Source organism: Haliotis asinina, chromosome 3 (genome assembly GCF_037392515.1).
Source record: "Haliotis asinina isolate JCU_RB_2024 chromosome 3, JCU_Hal_asi_v2, whole genome shotgun sequence".
NCBI classification, from domain to species: Eukaryota; Metazoa; Mollusca; class Gastropoda; order Lepetellida; family Haliotidae; genus Haliotis; species Haliotis asinina.
The window spans coordinates 14696420-14719812 of NC_090282.1; the positions used below are offsets into that span (position 1 = coordinate 14696420).

The window sequence follows — 23393 nt, forward strand, 5'->3', positions numbered from 1 at the left end:
GTTAAGTCTCATAACCAGTAATCCACACCATTTGTAACTGTCCTGATCTGCTGACATTCATGATACAGGTGAAGTAAGTGTGTGGTTGTATCTTCAATTTTTAATCCTGAAGTCATTCAGTCATTTGATATGAAACCTGTACAACAGGCAGACGTTTCTCTGCAGGTTTGACATTTAACAGTTTTTTTTCCTTCTCAAACTGTCAATGAGTGTTACGAAGACCTGCTGATTCAAACCTCACAGCGGTGTGTTATCTGTGTCCTGCTAAAGGCTCACATGGTGGGAATGGGCCACATAAGAATGGCCCATTTAAATTTTGAAACTTACCCTTTTGATACAAGGGCAGTGGGCCATTCTAAATTCAGAAAATGGCTAATAATCCTGAACATTGTGGAAGTACTCTATCCCAATCCATGAAGGCTAAGGACTAACGCTATTTGTTCACAGGGGAAAGTCAACCATTGCTCCATGCGTGTTGGTTATTTTCTAAATTTGTCAAACAAATTTTATACAATGGCTTTTCCTTCTGTCACATTAACAAAACCACTTGCACCAAGGAATCTGAATCTTTATGACTTATGACAAAAACAAATATAAGAAGTTGGAGATGTCAATGAGTTAATTTACCTTTGATTCTAGGTACTCTATTATTGAGCATCCGTGAACCTAGCAGTAGTATTGAATGCTGCCATTGATTAATACTTTTGTTGATAATGAAATGTTTTTGTTACCATAGTTACAATGCAAAAGAAAGAATAACTGACTTACCTAGGTAAGCGGGTGCCTTTTCCTTGACTACATGATTATCAACGTACGTTGTTCCAAGGGTCAAAATTGGTGTGCCTCCAGTCCCAATAAAAATCTGTGCCACAACCAGTATCAACACGTACATCCAGTTCCCAGAATTCTCATCTATACAATCTGTTGAAAAATAACCTCCTCTATTTGCTCCTGGACGCTTGCAAATATTGACATCAGTTTTATTTGGCACATCATAGCCATTGTGGACGGTGTATTTTGGCCCAATGATATGTGGCATTGCAAAAAGTAGTGCCCCAATTCCCATGAAAATAATGCCAAAGCCAATCCATTTTGGTATATTCCTCCTGCCACCTAAATAACTTACAAAAATAACTGCAACAAGGGACCCAAATTCATACGAAGCTGCGATAAGCCCTGATATTGAACTACCAATCTCGAACCTCTTCTCAATAGTCGTTATAACACTGTTTAGGTACCCTGTTGATAAGCTTGTTGTAATTGTAAGAAGCACACACATAAAAAACACAAACAGCTTGATATTGGCGCACTGTTTCAAACACTTTGGTCGGAGAGTTCCTATTCCACACTCATTGCTCAACTTCTCCCTGTCCGTGCTGCCTGTTTCCCGACGGAGTCGACATTCGATGTAGTCATCTTTTTCCGTCCTCCCTTTCAGGAACTGAGTCTGACTGCTGATGGAGTACCCACTGTTGGAACTCTCGAAACTGACCTGGGGGTCAAGGCCACATGGGCCACCCCAATCTTCCCGTACTGTGTACACTGTAGACATTGTGCTGTCCAAAGTGATTCCAGAAGTTAGGTACAGTAATCAGCTTTGTGTTTAGCAAAGTAACAGGAAAGCAGTCAATACTCTTGGTGATGTGTTTCGTATTTACGTTGTAAACTGTTGATTACATGTTTTATATGTAAAGATATATAGTTGATTTACAAAATAGTGTTATGAGATAATAATCTAGGCAAAATATAATTTGTTATATATAAATGAATATATTGGTCCAGTGGTTTTGGTCAGATAGAGAGGTTTGGCTGTGGATATTGCCAGTCCGCGGCATTGGTGTGGCTGTGCAGATATGTGGACATGGGGAGAGGAGGGTGTTGCTTTCACCTCTGCCCCATCTTTGTATTATCTGTCCTGCAAGATTGCCATTTCTGAAACAGAAGAAACTGCCATTAACAAAACATGCATATTGTTCATCTTCAAAGAGTGTGCATGGTTGCCATTTGATAAAATGAACAGGTTTGGATTTTCTCCCCACACACAATCTACTCCTAAACAACACTTCTCCAACAAGGATAAGTTGAGCACCAACTTGACAACTGACCCATATTAGCATGCATGAGTGCCACCCACTGGCGTCCTGTCCTTGTTTGCCAGTAGTCACACATAAATATTATAACTTGTTCACTGGTCACGAAGGGGGCATGGGTTGATGTACCGTCGATGTTTGTTTATGCTCCCTGAGCCTGAAGGGCGAGGGGAACATGAACAAACATTGAGGGTACCTCGACCCATGGGCCCCGAATTACCAGTGAACAGCATATTTCTTACCGAACACCTCAATGTTAATTTTGAACTGTTTGAAGCATGGGTATTGGATCATACACTTCAGCCAACTTGTGTGAACTATTAAAATCTTGCATCTTGCTGTTCCCCCCCACCCCACAGGGATTGTAGAAAAATTGCTGCGGTGAAATTCCCCTTCTTCATACTCACGCGGACTACATTGGAACATTTATTTATTGGAATGTGAGGCAAATCTTTTCATACCCATCACTAGACTTTGCAGATAACACACACACACACAAAAATATAGAGTTATCTCCCTTCCACAGATTTACATTTACAAACTAACCGTAATTTCCATGCATCATGCATGATTCAGTGTTATTCAAGAAGTGCTATTATGAAGTAACAAATGAGCTGCCATTGGCAGTTGGGTACATTGCAAAGCGCCTCGCTTGTATAATGCAAGATGGGAACATCGTAAATCATACAAGAATGCTTAACCATTCAAAAAAAAAAACATTTATGTGCAAGGTAAGATAAAATCTAGTGTCCCGATTCACACAGTACTCGAAATGCTTCGACTTCTGTATGACTTCTATAACGTGCTTGCACAAGGCCTTACAACTTTACGATGATTGTGAAACCCATGAGCACAATTACGCAGCTGACAATCCTAGATACATCATCTGGGAAATCCAGATCTTGAAGCCACAATCACAGGATTCTGAAGAATGAAAGGGCCATAATTCTGTACCCTGAATTGCAGTGCCTGAGACTGCACAGTCACCTCTGCACCCCTTAATCAGGCAACTTCTGCCTCCCGACTACACATGTTCATGTGAGACGATATATCCGGCAAGTACAGTGTACATTAAAACACCATACATTTAAAACAGGTATCAACCATACAGCAAACACTGGCATCATTTTTAAAATTGATGTCAATGATGTAGGCATACAGCTGATACATAAGGTATTGCTAATGAGCAGAACATGACCAAGGAAAATCGATTCCATGGTTGACAGACGTTGACAATCCTCCAACCTCATATCTGTCCTTACCTGTGGCGGATGATGAGGCTGCTGAAGTACAACAACTATTTCACTTATAACAATTTCCAAAACACAAGCTCCGAGGTCCTGCCAACTGTTCTCCACAACAGGACCCAATCAAGTGATAATATCGACTGTATACTGATGACCAGAACTAAACCTAATCAGCACATCAAAGTATAGATTAATGCTTTGTGCTGACGTTCACAAATGTTCCGTGCAACAATCCCACTAACCATCAATGATCACTAATAGCAAATACTCAACGTGATGATAATTCTGCACCAAAGCCTTCCCGCCACTCCTCAGGGTCACAGATCCATGGAGTCAAAAGAATACAATGTTGAACAGTTTTCTATCCACTTTTTGCTTATTCAATTACATAGGATTACAGAGTTGATCTTGAATTCATCAGTCACTGTGAGCTCCATGTGCAAACACTCCACACAACAACAGACATTCTCATGCCATGTTATATAGTCGCCCATATTTACCAAATTTAAAACATTCATGATAAGCATACTCATATATGCTTCACACAAAAGGGATTATTGATTTCAGGGTGGATACAGTGTATATGGGCGTGGCACTCTGCCATCTGGGAAACAATGCCAATCCAATCTCCAATCATTAGGTTATCAAACATTCAATGCTCTGTTCATTTCCAAAACAGTGTTATAAATCCACCATTTGTGTGTGGGCATCATTGAGCACAGATTGCTTACATGCTCACACATACAGTTTACACGGTGCTAGAAATATATTATTGATGAAACTAAACAAAGCAAAGCAAATAACTGTTGAAAATGCGATGATGTGCTATTCAGCAATAGAATGGAATGATCCATTCCGTGGCTATAACCAAAGTGTATGAAGGTCCAAAGAGTTATTGTCAATCATGAGTCAACTGTACCCAGCCCACAGACTGGTACCACTTTTATAGGTTTACTTCCTAAATTGTGGGAGTGATGGGGTAGCCCAGTGGTTAATGTGTTTACTTGTCACACTAAAAGCCCAAGTTTAATGCCCCACATGGGCACAAGCCCTTTTCTGGCTTCCCCGACTGCAATATTGCTAGAATATTACTAAATGCGGCGTAAAACTCACTCAGTCATTCCAAAACTGTCCCTTGTTAGCACAGTTTCTTTTACAGAGAATGCACAGCTACAGAGAAGATCAGCTGTGTTCAGTGAGTGAATGAGTAAGTTCAGTTTTAGGCCACACTCAGCAATATTCGAGGCATATGGTGGCTCTAAATAATCAAGTCTAGACCAGACAATCCTGTGATCAACAGCATGAGCACCAATATGTGCAACTGAGAACTGATGACTTGTGTCAACCAAGTCACAGATCCTGACCACCAACAGGAAGAAAGTCTTAATGAAATAATTGATCTGGAATGACAGAGTCATGACAAAGTAAGAGATATATATCAGCTTCATGAGTTGAAGCATCATGAGTAGAAAGATAATATAGCTTATCCACTGGACACCTCTCTGTTGATGCCATGCTAATATTCTACATGTTCTAGTGATAGTGGACTCATCCAAAGAGTCTTTTAGTCGAAGTTGAGATTGCTCATTTCTTCTTAATGGTAATGCCTCTCTGTGAAGTTCTATTAATCAAACCATATTTCTTGTCCTTTTACACAGGTGAACATAATTTTTGTTTGCTTTTGTCTTAGTGGCTAATGAAGGTTTTACAAATGGGAAAGCACACAAATTTGTTCATATGATTTGTACTGCTATAGAAAACATGCAGTATTTTCTCCTAAAAATCTGTTTTTCTATTCACATTTGTTCTAAAAAATTATGCCTGTAGGTATTTCACAAAGAAAAAAAATCTTTACCTGAATTTCCTTTCATAGTTACACACTGGGCCTTGTGATGTTTCATCACATAACCTCACCTTTTCTTTGATAAAGTCTCTTACATCAGTGTGTTCACCTGAAGCGATACCATGCAGTTTCTCTACAGCACAAAAAGACTTTTCTCTGATTGTTGGAGTGCATATAATGTTTCTGGGTGCAAAAAGTCAAAAAAACCTGTCAAAATCATTTCCAAACAGTTACTCTGCCTTACAATAAGGGACAATGATATACATTTAAAGGAGACTGTTCACTGCAACCAATACACCTCGAACAGACTCACAAGCCGTGGCTTGAAATCACACCCATGGCTTGTGAGGTTGTCTGGAAATGATTAATTCTGTCACATCAACCACGCACACTTGACTAAACATGCATCATTTCAGTTCTCATTTACAGCTCATAACAATCATTGTAAATTTTCTCTCTTACCATGGTGTGACAATGGTCAATGAGCCTTGTGTCCAGTGAGGTTATCCCACAGAAGTGATGCATGGCACAGTACGCTAGTTATCACTCATTTGAGATGATATTCTTGTACTTCCTGAGGCGTCTTTCACACACCCATCCTTCCTTTCCCATTTCCTCCTGAACACTTACAGTAAAAGTTACACATCATGACATGTCGGATGTCATGAATTCCAAATATATGTTGTCTTCAAATTGTGCAGTTACATACTTGATATTATTTGTTTTCAAATCCAAAGCAAGAACCTATGAGATACATATGAGATAAGAAAGTCCAAGTCATATTGTGCAAATTGTTGTGATAAAAATCATTACTTCTTTTGGAATTTATAACAGCTAAGAGTAAGACTCTTGCTTAACACAGACACATGGTCAATTAACAATTCAGTTTATCATTTTATATACAAACAAGTGTTTGCCACTAACATGGCAAGGTCCCTCACTGCTAAAGAAAAATGAAATATCAACATGTCTACTACTTTATAAGCTTTGGTCACATACAGATGCCTGAAATGACTGGTGTCTGCATAATCATCAAATGTAGGTTGTCAACATAATTAAAGAAATTGGGTGCAATGTTTCTTGAGATATATCACGTTTACATAAGTTTGAAAAGTGGTCAAAGTGTTGACGATAAGGTCAAGGTCCCCCAAATTGACTGGTGTCTGCACAATCCCAAATGTAGACTGTCACCAAATTTGAAGACATTGGTACAACAGTTCGTGATATATCATAATAGAAAGAGTTTGAAAAGTGATCAAAATGTCATGGTGACCTTGGTCAAGATGACCCAAATCAACTGGTGTCTGGGTAATCCCAAAATGTAGGCCATTACCAATTTTGAAGACATTGGGTATAACAGTCCAAGAGATATCGTGTTAACAAGAATCAGGATGTACACATGCGCAAACAGATGCTGCTGAATATACAGTTTCCTGTTGTGTACTGCTCTGCAGTTGCTTTGACAACAACTAACTGGTATTGTGGTTCCATTCAACTCCCTAAATCAACGTATGAGTCAAGCATTTTGTGCTAGGGACACATTCAACCCCAGTATCCCTATGGCAGCCAAGCACTGGGTCCTTGCCGCGAACAGGTCAAAGGGACCGCATGACAAAAAGGGCTGCAAAATGGAAAAGTCAGAAGGGCTGCAAGAAAGTCAAAATGGCCGCAAACCCGCTTGTCAAAGGGACGCAAGTAGTATAAGTAATGGTTGCACTTGTTTGAGCTGGTCTCGTGCAACCATTATTTATACTACTGACGCATCAAAAAGTCATGAGGGCCTCAGACTCATACTCCAAAGGGCCACATATGAATAAAACAATAATAATAATAATAATATCTGTTTTCAAAATTATCACAGTAAAATATTTTACATCTACTAAGTGTATATTTTGTGCATACTAATAGTAAGGACAAAATGTACATTGTACAGATGTATAAACAAGACATCCGAGGGATTAGTGACCTAATAGTCAAAACAGAACTAGGGCATGAAAGGAATATATTGTATACATATGTTTTTGTGTAATATTTCAGTTTCTTAATGGTGGTACCATTTTTGAAGACATTACATTTATCATAATCATAAATGGGAAGCGTTTTGATCCTGAAATGAAATATATAACCATTTCATAATCTATTGTTTGTCATTATTTTCTTTCTAATACTGAAAAAAAAAATCTATTAAGAACAGAACTAGTATGCAAAACATATACACTGAGTAGATGTAAAATCTTTTGCCATAACAATTTTGAAAAGGATTTTATTATTATCATTTTATTTATATGTGGCCCTTTTGACTTAAGTCTGAGGCCCTTTTGACTTTTTGATGCGGCCCTTTTGACTAGGAGTTTGCTGCCCTTGTGACGAGGGGTTTGCAGCCCATTTAACTTTCTTGCAGCCCTTTTGTCATGTGGTCGTTTTGACTAGGACCTTCCTTGGCTCCCATTCAACTTTATACACCCAAAGGGACTTAAGCATTAGGGAGTGGGGTTCCATTCTGACCTATACAACCCATGGGAAACAATCTCTCTCTCTTTCTCTCTTTTTTTTCTCTCTCTCTCCATGTGTGTGTGCACACACCGTACACACCCTATGGGAGACTAGCACTGTGCTCTGTGGTTCCATTCTGCCCTAAACTAACCATAAACCATGGCTGACTAGCACAAAGTCTTGGGAGGTTCCATTCTGCCACATACACCTCATACCAGCACTAAGCTCTGTGATTCCATTCTGCTGTATACACCCCATGGGAGACTAGCACTAAGCCTTAGGGTTCCATTCTGCTACATACACCCCATGGGAGACTGAACTCTGGGGTTCCATTCTGCCGTATATACCCAATGGGAGACAGAATTGAGTTCTGGGGTTCCCCTCTGCTATAAACTAACCATGGCACTCTATGGCAGACAAGCACTGAGCTCTGGGGTTCCACTCTGCCGTATACACCCCATGGAAGACTAACACTGAATCCTGGTGGTTGCATTCTGCCATATACACCCCAGGAGCCTGGCACTGAGGTTTGGGGGTTCCATTCTGCCCATATACATCATGGGAGACGGGTACCGGGAATCAGGGGCTCATTCAGCTCTGGAACCCTCAAGGGAAAGATTTTAATATAATTAACAGAAAGTTATCAGTGTAATACAATAATATTTTTTGTAATCACATTTTCCCTCTCCATTTGTCTGTAACAGCTATGACAGTATTAATAATGGCTCTTCTGGACAAGCAACCTCCTCATTCTGGTGCAAAGACATGGCAGCCTGCAGAACAGTTCTCTTGCAAATATAGCATGCTGTTCCTGACAATGAAATCACACTATGCCAGTGATCAAGTAATCAGCTTCTTTCGGCTTTACACAAAAATTGAGATTAATTGAATGATTTGGACCAAAATTAGAATCATTACCTGAAAGAATGAAAAATGTGATGAGACCAATAAAGTCTTAATTGGTTGATGAAAGAGATCAACAAAATTGTTCTGAGCTGCAGGAGTGACAAGTTACCTCACAGCACTTGTACACCCTTGGATGGAACTGTTTCCAGATAACAGACAGCTTATGATCCTGAAAATCAATCAGTCAATGAAACAGTGACTAAAAAAACACTGTACAAAACGATAATGTCCCTTTAAGTCTACCAGTATACATCATCCCAGTCACCAGGGTACCTCATTAAGGAGTGGAACATGATTAACTGGAATATTAACGCCATCATCGACACGTCCATTCCGTCTTAATTCACTTGATATTGATCGGGTATGAGGAACAATACAAGAAGAAAGCCACGAGCATACTCAGACAACTTACCTACGTAAATTGCTGGAAAAATTTATTAGATTACCTCCAAATGAACAATGTCTGCCATAGACAATGTAGTGAAGAAACACCAGCGTAATACGTACCATCCCATGCAGAGGGCCATACCTACACGACACACATTAGGTATGACATCTTCCACAGACACCCCACAAGAAGAGCCTAGCTAGTAATTTCTGTAACAATCTTAATACAATATGATTCTGGTAAGATAATCATCTTACAGTCTATATACAGAAAGAAATGTTGGAAATTAGACTTCCAATTTAAACAATATGTTTAGCTGCACATACGTCACTGCTTGTGAAGCTGTGAGCTTCTAATTTTGAAAGGTAATTAAGAGTTGGTGATAGAGGGAATTCCGGCCATTTGGTCTGATAATGCTTCAGATTGTAGGTCATTTTCATTACTTGATGGGTCATAGTGAAAAGCTTGAGAAAAAGAAACCACAGCTTTCAATGTTTTACCTAGCCACCATTGTTTCCGTTACTGATGGCACTTCACAGCAACTTACAGCGTTCACCAGTACTTGGTAAACAGGTAAACTATTGAAACCAAAACAGCAATGAACAGCAATTAATATTCCTATCAGTGTTATTTTCAGCCTTTGTAAGTGGGTTTTGAAAGCTAACACAACAGCTAAATAGGGAAATGGGTTGCTGAAAATAACAACTGAAAATGCAATATGCTTTTCCACAACAATGTAGAAGACGTGAATTTTGTGTAGAGAAATTCTGTTACAAAAGCAAAGCAGTCAATGACGAAAAGAGCATACCATCCAATCCATAGGTGGTCCTGGAATAAATATCAACACCTGGTGGTACATTGCGGTATATCATGTTCATGTGTTATCAGTATTATTCAAAATCATGTACAGTAGTGCTGAATTCCCGCGAAATGTACTTCAACCTCACAGATTAACATGATCAAGAATAATCAGTTTTCACCTTAAGATGAAAACCTGTGCTTTTCATGCAAAAAATAACATAAACACACAAAAAATATTCTTAATACATGTTTTGAATGCATTGATTCTGATATTCTTAAATTTTAAAAAAGTACCTTAAAACTTAAACATACTGGGGAAAAAATAATTTTCAGAATAATTCAAGAGTGTAATAAAAAAAAATTTCATGCAAAAACATTTGGACTACATATTTTAAATTTGATTTTTGCACGCACTCTTACAAAACCTACTGTGATCACTGATAATCAATGCTCAACCGTTCAGCTATGGTTGGACCTTTCTCCAACAATGAAATACAACACAACTAGATTAATTAATGAGCTGTGGTCAGATGACTGAAATACCATGATGACTGCCTGCTGCCTGAAGGAGCAGACCTGTAATGAAGGTGTCACAGGGTATGTTCCCTAGAGGCTCTGACAGTAGTCTCCTACTGATCCCTCAGGACCTAGTAGAAACCTCCCAGACAGTGTGATCAAGGCAATATCCAGCCATCTAGAAGCCCCAACAGTAGTCTCCAACTGATCCCCCTAGCCCCAGCCACAATCTCCCAGAGTGAGTGATCAAAACAACATTAAAAAAGTACTGCTTCCAATCAAATGTCAGACTCACGCTGCGACGTGATTCCACATGCTGATTTCTGAGAGTACAAAGATGAGCAGCGCATATTCAAGGTATGTGTACAAGCCATTCTGCGTTGAAAACATGTTTGCAGCAAAGATCAGCATGGTGTCTCAGTGGTTACCAGTGTACATAGCTAAAATGCTATCAGTACCAATCAAGACCCAAGGCAATGACTAGAAACATACCATCAACACAGCTCAGGTCAAACAAATTCCAATAATGTTTATGCAGATGGTACAAATGACCTAGAAACATGCCATTGGTACAGATCAAAACTGTAGAGGCTTGGTAACTTACACAACTCTCCACTGCAAAGTTGGCATGGAAACATGCCTGCAGCACAGATCAGTAATGTAAATTTGGCATGGAAACATGTTTACAGTATAGGTAACTACTGCAAAGTTGGCATGAAAACACGCCTGCAGCACAGATCCGCACTGTAAAGTTGGCATGGAAACATGCCTGCAGCACAGATCAGCAATGTTAGATTGACCTGGAAACGTGCTGGCAGCACACATCAACATGGTATCTTCATGGTTTATTATGAGTAAGTGTGTCAGACAGCACTGACACATTAAGACTGGTAGGGCCAAAGGCTGGGAAGGTGCAAGAAAAGCTCCAGATACTAGGGGTGGGGGTGGGGTTGGGGTTGTGGGAGGGTGAAATGATGGACAAGGAGAGGGTGGAGAGTGGGAATATTATTGATTAGGTTGGAGATAACAGAGAAAGAAGGCCACATTATGTAACACATTTTGACAGCTTACATTTGGTCCCAAATGACCTTACCTAGTTAAATTAAAGCAGATACCGTATAATATGGTCCCTGATTAAAGTCAGTCCATATAAAATACTGCAAAAACATCAAACAGCTGGACCCAATAGACATCAATTGGAAGGAAGTTCATTTTAAATTTTGTTTGCATTTTTGGTGTTATTAATTTTCTTGTGTTTACACAAGAGGCATGTTTAGACCTGATGTAAGCACGGTTTGCTGCAGCATTATTCATACTGCTCAAGCACCCTGAGCCTACAGTGAAACAATTTTATGGTACTACATAACACTGAATTAACAAGACATTTTTTCAGACATTTTTAACCTGTTCTGCTTCACCCAACGGATCATATACATGCGCTGATCATATACATGTATGTGACTCTCTTCAGGACTGCTGCCCAAATAAAAACCAAAGGACTATGCTGCATAAATTGTAGTCATATTCCATCATGACCACTAAAATGACAAACAACCTCATCAAACAGTGTCAGAAATTCAGATAATCATGCCCATGGTCAGTCTAAGTGAACTTAGTCTCAGTTACACTCTACCACCGAGTCTAACAAAACCTAGTTGAAGGTCGCGTCAGGTAACCTTTGAGCGACCAGTGACCGTCCAATCAAACGCAAGACCATTAAATAGATTTAACCAATCAGACAACAGATACTATTTAGTCAACTACTAGGGACTAGATTTAGGTCTACACAGATCACAAAAGTTCACTTTCTTTATCAAGCTCTTGTAATTCTTCTGAGTGAAAAAAGCACAAATCAGAAAATCTGCAACGGTAGACACCTCTTGTATTGTTTACACATCAGCTGACCCGGTAGAGATAATGACAAACCAGGCTGATACGAGAGGTTCAATACCCATAAATGTTGGTATCACTCTGCAATAAGAATAGGCTGTAGTGACTTAAATTTCAGATTTATCCATGATGATCTTTCTTGTGGCATTACCAATGACAGTGTATATCATTTATTCTTATGTTCAATTTACTGTAATATTAGATCATGTATCAAGCATCATGACGGTAAATCTGTGTTGTTTGGAGATGCCATATGATCATATCTACATGTTAAAACAAGAGTCATCAGAAGATGACATATCCCCCCCCAGCCCCCACATATTTGAAAGGACAAATCATGTGCCAGTTACTTAATGTTTTTTTAGACTAAGTCTGAATTGTTTCCATGGAATTCAGAATATAAATGCCATATATCTGTAAACAGGAAAATGCACAACGTCAAGATCTGTCTCATATATTTGCAAAGATCTGTTGAAAGATATCAAATTTTTTTCGAGGTCTGCTAAGGAAACGGATTCCATACACCCATTTTGAGACTAAGTCCAAACTGTTTCCATGGAAACCAGGAAAAACAAAAATGCCAAAACTTTATAAATAGCAAAAGGCATGACTTTGCAGGTGAAAAATACTGAACACTTTTTGAGTTCTGCTCCAGAAATGAGGCCCATCCCTCCATTTTGAGACTAAGACCAAAACGTTTCCATGGAACCAGAGAAATTAATAAATCACAAAAACCTATAAATACCAAAAGGCACCACTTTGGGGTCTGCCACACATATCTAACAAGTTATACTGACAGATATTATGAAGTTTTTGAGTTCTGCTCTGGAAACGAAACACACCTCTAACTTTTGGGACTAAGTTCAAAACGTTTCCATGGAAAACAAGAAAATAATAAATCACAAAAACCTGTAATTAGGAAAAGGCACAACTTTAGGTTCTGATTATTGAAATGTTTTTTAGTTCTGCTCCGGAAACAAAGCCCACCCCACCATAAGACTAACACCAAAATGTTCCATGGACAAAAAAAAAAAAAAGCAAAAGCAAAAGGCACAACCATAGGTTCAGATTATTATATTTATCAATTTTGGTTTAAAAATATTGAACGGTTTTTGAGTTATGCTCCGGAAACAAAATGACAGACGGAAGGATGGACGGATGAGGCGTTCACTATATCCCCCCCGCATTACATGCAGGGGGGATGAAAAGTTAATATTGCTGAGTGCGGCATATCCAAACTCAATCAATCAATCAAAATTTGAATTATTGATTAGGCATGTAAGCATTTTGGTTGACTAGTTTAATATTATATATATATATATCAATTTTTAGTCCGTTATAGAATTTTGTTAAATTTTCCATATGTTCAGGATACCTGTACTGCCTACCTTCTCATTGCTGTTTGTGATAGAGGGGTTCTTATATAGAAGATACTGATTTTTCTATGCCTGTTGACAAACAAGAAATACAATCAGGTTGAATTTGAATTTGAAGCCACTTGTGCCAAAGGTATGCAACTCTAGATAGCAAATCGTGTCACCATAGTGCTAGAGTTAGTAGAGAGAGTATTCAGACAGGTGTAAATGTGTTGAACATGTTGAGGTCGTAATCAACAGACTTAACAAGCCTCACTAACACCTACAGAGCTGAAAACTCTGAATACATGGGCATAAGTCACTGAGGTAGAGAAAAATTCATAATAATCATATACCTAGCAAAATCAAAAATAAAGGCAATCATGACAGGCACCTCCACAGGCATAAGTTCACACAATATAATTCTCTCCAGGAATTATTTCATTTTCACATTATACAGATGAATGTCATAAAATGATGTCTTTACTAAGGCAGTAACGATTTATTCACATATCAAGTGAATTGAGCCATAAACGTTCATAAATTCAATGCATCATTCATGATTCATAGAATCAAATATTCCTGAATACAGTACAAAGGAGTGTTATTACTTGAATTTTGGTCTAATTCAAAGTAATTTAAACTTAAAGAACAAATAAAAGTCAATTTTTGGTACTCTTTTTACCACTGCATATGAAAGACTTCTGGTTAGTCATAAACAGAAAACCATTTTTTTTAAAAAAAAAAACCCAAACTTGTGGTTAATTAATACCAAGCACTTAAAAGTTGCTAAAAAGCCGTCTGCTTCTCTCTCGCCTGCAAACGAAATCACAGACAGGTTACGTAACTCTGTCCACAGAGCCCTGCAGTGACGTCATAGAAGGAACGATTTTCAGTTAGTTGTATAGCAAATGTGTAGGAAGCTCGTCTCGACGTCACCAAAGACTTGCCGAATTGCTGTGCTGCCGTCAATTGCTCCTTAGGGTCGGGTGATGGCGTCACTATGCACAGATTTCCACCGGATCCTGTAGTTTGTGCTAAAAGGGTCGTTTGTGTGTGCGAAGCGAACGTTGTGGAAGCTTGTGGTATATACTATATCAGATGGTTCTCCTCCAGGAAGGAAAAAGCTATTGGGATTTGTTTTCATCGAGTTGTAATCTCAAGATTACTTACTACACATTCCTGACAAAAAGGATTTTCCATGAACATAACGATTTCCTCGGAGGCAAGGTAGTGGTCGAAGTGACAATATTATTGTAAGTAATATTACATTGACCTCCACCTCACTTCCAAGAGTGAAATAGTTATGTTATAAGCTATTGTAAAATCCTATTGTCCATTAATAAAATACATATTTTACTACCAGTAGAAAGTAATTTTGATTTTGTAAGTCAGTATAGCATTTATCCTCAGACAGGTTGCCGCCATTTTTGAAAATCGTGAAGTCACAGGCTAATTTCGTTTGAATTAATGAGACTATGGTTTGTTTTCATCAAGTTAGAAAATCAAAACTACTATCTACTAGTAGTTAAATATGTATATGAATCATGACCAAAAAGATTTTGCATGACACAACTTGTAACATAACGACTTCTTCCACGGAAGTGAGGTGGGGGTCGAAGTGAAAATACTGTGCGATAAATCTTCATTTGGTTCATAAACGTTCACTCACCAGTATGTAGACACTTGTCAATGGACATCTTACATCTGGTCTTATAATCCTAATTACTTTATAATCATACTTGTATGTACTTTGAAACTTAACAAAAAGAAGCGATCTGCTGATACTTGTAGCGAATGTATGGTTTGACAATGTAAATCAGAATTCACACACATGCCCTGGTATACATTGTCTGTATTATTACACTTCACGACCAAAACTATGATTATTTTGAATGCTATGACAACAAAACAAAATGCAAATATTAAAATTAAAACAAATTAAAGTCATAGGAGCAACGTCAGGCTATTACCTTGTTCGAGGAATGTATCCATCAATATCCACAAAAACGAGTAACATATAATCCATCTGCAGATTTCCCAAGTGATGTGTCTTTTCACGGTCTGATATACGAAAACGTGAGTATCGTTTCAGGTTTTTCACATTGCTATATAGTCTCACTGGTCACCCAAGATAGCACACCTGGCAACTCACTGCATAATGTGTGTCATTCTTTTAAAAAAAAGTAATTTAGTTAGCCAATAATGAGCAATCAATCAATGTATCGGCGGTTAATCCTTTGAAAGAAGAGTGTTGTTTTTACATAGACACAGACACGACAGAGTGTATTCAGTACAGATTAGTAAATGTACACACATAAACACTACCTTTTGACAAATCCCCATTGAAATCTGCATAAAAGTAATCAGCGTGTTATCAGTTAATCCTTTGATTGATCCAGACACATGAAATGCCAAATGGGGACCTTTGTCAGGTAATCTAATTGGCGTAACCACTAATTATACCTGTTATAAATTCATTAACTGAGCATAAAGTGAATGATTACAAATAACATGTAGGTTTATACCACCTAACACGGATTACAACTTAGCGACACCAAGTGATTTTGACAGAATCGTCCATGAAAACAAGGGTTGTAACTTGGAAACTAGGCAAAGCAGAAGACAAAACTAAATGATAGTAGATTATAAGAACATATAGCTTTCATTTTTCACAACAGCTGTCACTATTTCAGGTTGTACAAACCTGTAGATGAAATAGTTTATCCTCTGAAATGTAGATGAATTCTGCATATACCCTCATATCTATACCTACTATTACGTAACGGAGACGCGCTGCTCTGATTGGTTGTAATTTTGTTTGTGGCTGAGAACTGTGCACTGTTGTCAAAAAGGTCGATTTAAGGTAATTAAACATCGAAATGAGCAGTTTTAATGACAGGGTTTCATTCATGACGATGTCATTGAGTTATGTGACATATGCAAGATTAGAATGTATATAAAGCCATCAGGATAATTATCCAGACTCAAATATATTTAATGCAAGTTGACATTCATAGTACTTTGTCATATATTTGAATACAAACTTCTACATGACTCTCAAGAACTCTATAATCAGGTGATTGGCACTGATCAGGATTTGATCATAGTTGCTCAACAGACACAAGTAATTGAAGTGCTATGAAGACTGGGCCAGTATGCCCCCACCAAACAAGGACTGGCAAATCAGTTTCTTCCACTCAGTGTAAAAAGTCATATTTTTCTTAATCATTTCATGATGTTCTGTGTGTCCTTGAAACTAATTATATCTTTTAATACAAGGCAGTACTGAATAAACATGTTATTCCACCTACTGTACCTTAAATCAAAATGTATAGATAGACCAAAATGAAATAAGGCTTTCATTACGTCCAAGTCATTATAGGAAAATAATAACCTCGCACGTTTCTATTTACTGGATATTTTTATGTATCTGATCATTTTGTTTTTATGAAATAATAACTTCCTTAATTATCTTTATGAGGGCTAGGAAATGTGTGTGACTACTTGTGACTATAAAGCAGGACAATAGTTGGGATTCACAAGGGTGGTACTACCTTGACCAGGGGATACAGTGTGATATACACCAGGTTTAGTCTCTCACAGGAAGATATTGGAACACAGGCCATACATCTGATAAGATAGTCACCATAATTAACTAAGGTTGCTGAAAGTAGGATCAACCTTACAGAGCTGGAAAATTTGTACCATGACTTATAAGCAAGCACTATTTGGAGTGAGTGAGTGAGTGAGTGAGTGAGTGAGTGAGTGAGTGAGTGAGTAAAATTACTAGGTAATACAAGCCTCATTATGCAACACTGTTGATAACTAGGCAAAGTACTGGATGACTGAGTGGGAACCTAGCAATGCTACTACTGGCTTCTATATCTTTAGCTCTTAAACGTAAGAGAATTATTTAGCTCAAGAATACCAACATTATGTATGTAGTACAATACCTACAGAACGAGGAAATGTAATTGCAAACCAGCTAAGTAATGGCTTCAAATGGGATTCCAATCTGGCTGTAGAAGCACACATATTCACAATGGTATCACAGTTATCAGCACATCCTTTTCTTAAGCAGTTTCTGAGTATTTCATGCTGACCAGACAGATCACTGGGTTAAACCTATAGAAGAAATGGCTGAACCAAAATCGACATTTATCATCTACATGTTTGGGCCTGATTTGGATGACATGTATAAAATTATTCGTCACATATGCAAAATCTTAGTTGGTCAGAGACCCTGAAAAAATATGTATATATATCGAATACAGCCCATAAAAGCTTATACTACCATGTATTACCATAGATAAGCCAAAATTGGAGGATCAAGAAGAAAAAAGGCAGACTGTAAACAGGGGTTGGCCTATGTACGAGTTATACTTTCATCAAACATTTTTAAGGTGGTAAGAAAATGACATTGTATCATTTCGTGTGAACAAACACGCAAAGTTGATTTTGTCAGAAAAGACGTCAAATTTGCCGTCTAGACAAGATCATTCAGACTGAAATGGCATTAAAAAATAGTTTTGAAAATAAAAAATGTGTTCACTTCAGAAACAAGATGATAGTCTAGTGAAATGTCTTTGGAATTGGTCATTGAGAGGCAAGTATAACATCAGTTTGCAATTTTCATGTGTCTGAGATAAATGAACAACAACTAGATATCTAATTACAAACATTTACAGAAACTTAATAACACACTGACAATGCTGGCTTTTGAAGGACAGTAACACATAACAATGCTCCCACTTCTTGTACAAATATCACGTTTTATATGTTATGTAACTGCACATGATTCTGAATCTTATCTCATTCCCAAACAACATGTACAAGGCTTTTCTCATCCACAGACAACAAAATCTCCACAGACGGGTCCAAGTGTTTAAAGAAAGGATGAAATTCGGCTCATGACTGTTTACTTATCTTGAGACTAAAATTTGATCAAACACATCCAAGCTATGTATTGAGGCCCCCCGAATATTGCAACATGCACTGAAGGAAGTCTTGTTCACACAGAGACTACAAATAACTGCCTTAATGGCTACTGGCCCCAACTCCGCCACGGGCCTTGTCCTGTCTGCTAATCTAAAGCACTTGGAGCCACCAGCACAAACAACAAAACAAACTAGTTCCACTTTGGGATTTTCATCACAATCTTCTTTATGACTTGTGTTTCACTGTTTACTGAGCAACTGTAATTTGCATTGAGGTGTTCTCAGTGCTCATTAGGGATATAAACCAACAACTGAATACCTTCACCAGCTATTTCCATACCTCCTCCAGGTGCCTTAACATGGTTTTAAGTCCATACACAAATGTATCTGACACATTGAAATGCAACATCGTCTTTTTAAAGAGTAGTTACTGAGAATTTCATAATGAGCAGACAAATGTTGGGGTACATCCATCAAAGAAAATTGTTGGCATGGGGGGACAAAATGAGATTCCTAGAAAAATCTACATTGATGTACATATTTGAAATTGATTAGCCTCATCTACGAACAAAACAAGTTTGTCAAACTGACCACAGGAGGTTTCCACAAAGACAAAAAAAACCAACCAGTCAAACTATAACATAAACTATTCCACGCAAATCTAAACAAACAACACATTGCACCCACATGGCAAGTATTGTTCATAGTTACCTCCTTTGCTATCAACCCAGGTGCTATTCACCTGACAACACATCACAATGAGAAACACATTGTCAGATCAAACTATCTTGACATCCATTATCCAGCACAACCAACACTGCAATAATAATCAATATTATTTTATTTTTCAACAATTTCTCCTATGCAAACTTCATTTATTCATGAGGTAGAGACCAGCAGGTGATACAGGGCTTCATAAATCCTCATCAATAGTAGTAGCATCTAATATGCTCCAACAGAACAGAAATGTGGTGAGAAGTGAGACAGCACATTCTATTTGACTAATGAACCCTGAACATGAACGGTATAATAATAGAAAATATCAGCATAATTACCTCAACATGCTCAGGTTAACTTGTTTAAACAGGCTGAAACCAAACCACTACATATATATCTCCATAATGCTAGACAAAGCATATTATGTCTTTGTCATTCTGAATAAATCCCATTACACAGAATAAAAACATTCACAATCCTTTTTTTCTAAGGAGACACACCATCAGCTTTGTCTCTGAAACATTCCACTCCAAAAGGAGCCCCAAGGAGATTGGAGATTCAGAACTAAACCTGTGCAAAATCTAGACAAGTTTCATTTAAGCATTGCAGTTAGATCACCGCGGAAGAAAACTGATATTGTTCTGTGACTTTACAATAAGCATGAGGTTCTACCATGGCTGGAAGAACTTTCCATGCTCTTCACATTGATTCCACCGTCTTGACATATTATAAAGATTAACATATGTGACTGGGAAGTCAGTGAAAGGATGAGTTACAAGACCATTGGTAATTAAACATACGAGTTACTGGGCTACCACATCAGTATGGAGGTGAAGTTACCACTTCTCAGAACATGCTGACCGTCAAACTCTAGGAAATGGAATACCACTAACCTGTATTTCAATGACATTGTTGTTTCACTGGCAATTACTGCACCGTAACCATGGTAACCCTTGCCAACATGGACAGAGAAATAATAGAACTAGCTAGAACTTGGAAGTTGAGCTTGTTGCATGCCATCAAATTGCTAACTTCTCGAAAAAGGTCTTGTCCACCTTTGTCCACAAAAATGGTAAACTAACCAGAATGCAAAAACTGTTGTTCTTTACTACAGTTGTCAACATGACCTCAACTAACACTATGCATCAGTGAATATGAAGGAAGGTTTAGTTCCCACAGATATCTACTGGATAATATGGCTTGTATCTTTCTCTTCCCACAGAGACTACTTGTCACATCTGAATCTCTGTTCTAATACAGCCATATTTCCCGGTTTTCATAAAATTCTCTCGCAGCAAAGATTGCAACATGACTTATCCTCCTTCTTTCTAACCAATCAGAACATGTGTAACATCTACTTAGATCCATATGACTAATGCAAGCAAATATGGGGCCACATATGTCCCTAGTCTGATGGGGACTTGTGTTGATGTGACACATAGAACATTTTATGCCCAGGTTGTCTGTTATCAACATGAGCAATGGAAATGCCTTTGTCCCCCCATTACATGACTGAGTTGTGTCTAGAAGAAACATATATACATCACATGTGAAGAGGTTCTAGATTTCCTGAAGCATGCGAAAATTACCAAGGCCTTGAGAATGACCAATGAAACAATGTCGCTGATTGCACAATTAAATCTGACTGCAACCAATCAAGAATCCTGAAGACGTGCACCATGAAAAGGCCATATCTGAATGGAGGTGCATTGGAAGATACCTGAGTGGGAAGAAAATGGGTCCATATTTCATAAACAACCTCCTGGAACAGTATTCCTACAACAAAACAGTGTGTCAGCTTGACATGGGAGCACTACCATTTTCCTGAAACAGTGGAAATCTTGACTTGCCACATGTTCTAGACTTGCAAGGATTTCTTAGATACATATGTTAGGGTCTGCATGACAGACCACATAGATTTCTAGTGCCCAACTTCCACCAAGCGTTACATACAATAGAGCACATTCTTAAGACATAAGTTAAAAATAGATAATAGCAGTGCATGAAACTCTTAAAATACCCAGCAAGCCCACAGGGCTAATAACTAGAAAATGTTGCTGATCCTGTTAACATGTAACCAGCCCTGTATTTAAAATATCAAACTGAGATAAAGTGTTAAAATAATGTAATGAATGAACCGCTGTGTGACTGTTACATACTATCAGAAAAGAACAACATTGTTCATTAGATGAAAGCAATTCTCTGGACAATCACCTTTAGTGCTAGATGAATGGGTAGGCTGCTCTGTGGAGGTTATGGTTTGATTGATCATGAACTAAACATTTGTAAATTATTTTTGAAATATTTCCTGTAGTCAATGACATGGTCAAACGTATACCCTTGGAAAATGTACTGGCCCACAGGACAGACTCTAGTATAAAATGGAGTTGTAAGCCCACTATGTAAATAGCAGCAGGTTGCCGGGCAGACCTATTTCAATAGGTCCACAAAATGAAACTGTGTATGGCATTTTATGAATGATTATGTAACAAAATTATGAAATAGTAGCAGGGCTGCAGAAGATCCATTATGACATGAATATGACACATTTCATGAATATAGGTGACGGATGCGAATAGCGGTTAACGTATGAAATAACAGCTTCGCAGATGATGAATTATTCTGTGTATTCGGTGAAACAATAACAAAGTACATTATTTGATATGTTCCACCACGTTGCCAACAACAATTTATTAAAACAGTGACCACTGACCATATTGCTGTCAAATGAAATATATGATTGTTGATCACTATCCTGACTGGAGTATACTATTAAGCAGATCTCATTTTGAAAGAAAATTCAAAGAATAACATTCCTTTTAAAAAAATTCAAGAATATTCAATTCGAGCAATCATAATTATAAAATATCAGCATAATTACCTCAACATGCTCAGGTTAACTTGTTTAAACAGGCTGAAACCAAACCACTACATATATATCTCCATAATGCTAGACAAAGCATATTATGTCTTTGTCATTCTGAATAAATCCCATTACACAGAATAAAAACATTCACAATCCTTTTTTTCTAAGGAGACACACCATCAGCTTTGTCTCTGAAACATTCCACTCCAAAAGGAGCCCCAAGGAGATTGGAGATTCAGAACTAAACCTGTGCAAAATCTAGACAAGTTTCATTTAAGCATTGCAGTTAGATCACCGCGGAAGAAAACTGATATTGTTCTGTGACTTTACAATAAGCATGAGGTTCTACCATGGCTGGAAGAACTTTCCATGCTCTTCACATTGATTCCACCGTCTTGACATATTATAAAGATTAACATATGTGACTGGGAAGTCAGTGAAAGGATGAGTTACAAGACCATTGGTAATTAAACATACGAGTTACTGGGCTACCACATCAGTATGGAGGTGAAGTTACCACTTCTCAGAACATGCTGACCGTCAAACTCTAGGAAATGGAATACCACTAACCTGTATTTCAATGACATTGTTGTTTCACTGGCAATTACTGCACCGTAACCATGGTAACCCTTGCCAACATGGACAGAGAAATAATAGAACTAGCTAGAACTTGGAAGTTGAGCTTGTTGCATGCCATCAAATTGCTAACTTCTCGAAAAAGGTCTTGTCCACCTTTGTCCACAAAAATGGTAAACTAACCAGAATGCAAAAACTGTTGTTCTTTACTACAGTTGTCAACATGACCTCAACTAACACTATGCATCAGTGAATATGAAGGAAGGTTTAGTTCCCACAGATATCTACTGGATAATATGGCTTGTATCTTTCTCTTCCCACAGAGACTACTTGTCACATCTGAATCTCTGTTCTAATACAGCCATATTTCCCGGTTTTCATAAAATTCTCTCGCAGCAAAGATTGCAACATGACTTATCCTCCTTCTTTCTAACCAATCAGAACATGTGTAACATCTACTTAGATCCATATGACTAATGCAAGCAAATATGGGGCCACATATGTCCCTAGTCTGATGGGGACTTGTGTTGATGTGACACATAGAACATTTTATGCCCAGGTTGTCTGTTATCAACATGAGCAATGGAAATGCCTTTGTCCCCCCATTACATGACTGAGTTGTGTCTAGAAGAAACATATATACATCACATGTGAAGAGGTTCTAGATTTCCTGAAGCATGCGAAAATTACCAAGGCCTTGAGAATGACCAATGAAACAATGTCGCTGATTGCACAATTAAATCTGACTGCAACCAATCAAGAATC

At 38.0% G+C, this 23393-nt stretch overlaps 1 protein-coding gene across 2 annotated transcripts in view; it reads right to left on the reverse strand.

Annotated features, from left to right (window-relative positions):
- LOC137277524 (solute carrier organic anion transporter family member 5A1-like) overlaps nt 1–23393 on the reverse strand; it is a 76327-nt gene that overhangs the window by 48002 nt on the left and 4932 nt on the right. The window contains exons 1-2 of one of the 2 annotated variants that reach the window (XM_067809296.1): nt 5643–5698; nt 769–1932 (exon numbers count right to left, since the gene is read on the reverse strand). In XM_067809296.1, coding sequence (XP_067665397.1) covers nt 769–1552 — 784 coding nt within the window. In that variant the 5' untranslated portion in view covers nt 1553–1932; nt 5643–5698. Of the gene's footprint in view, nt 1–768; nt 1933–5642; nt 5699–23393 lie in introns of those variants that run through there. The other variant, XM_067809295.1, reaches the window with a different exon arrangement.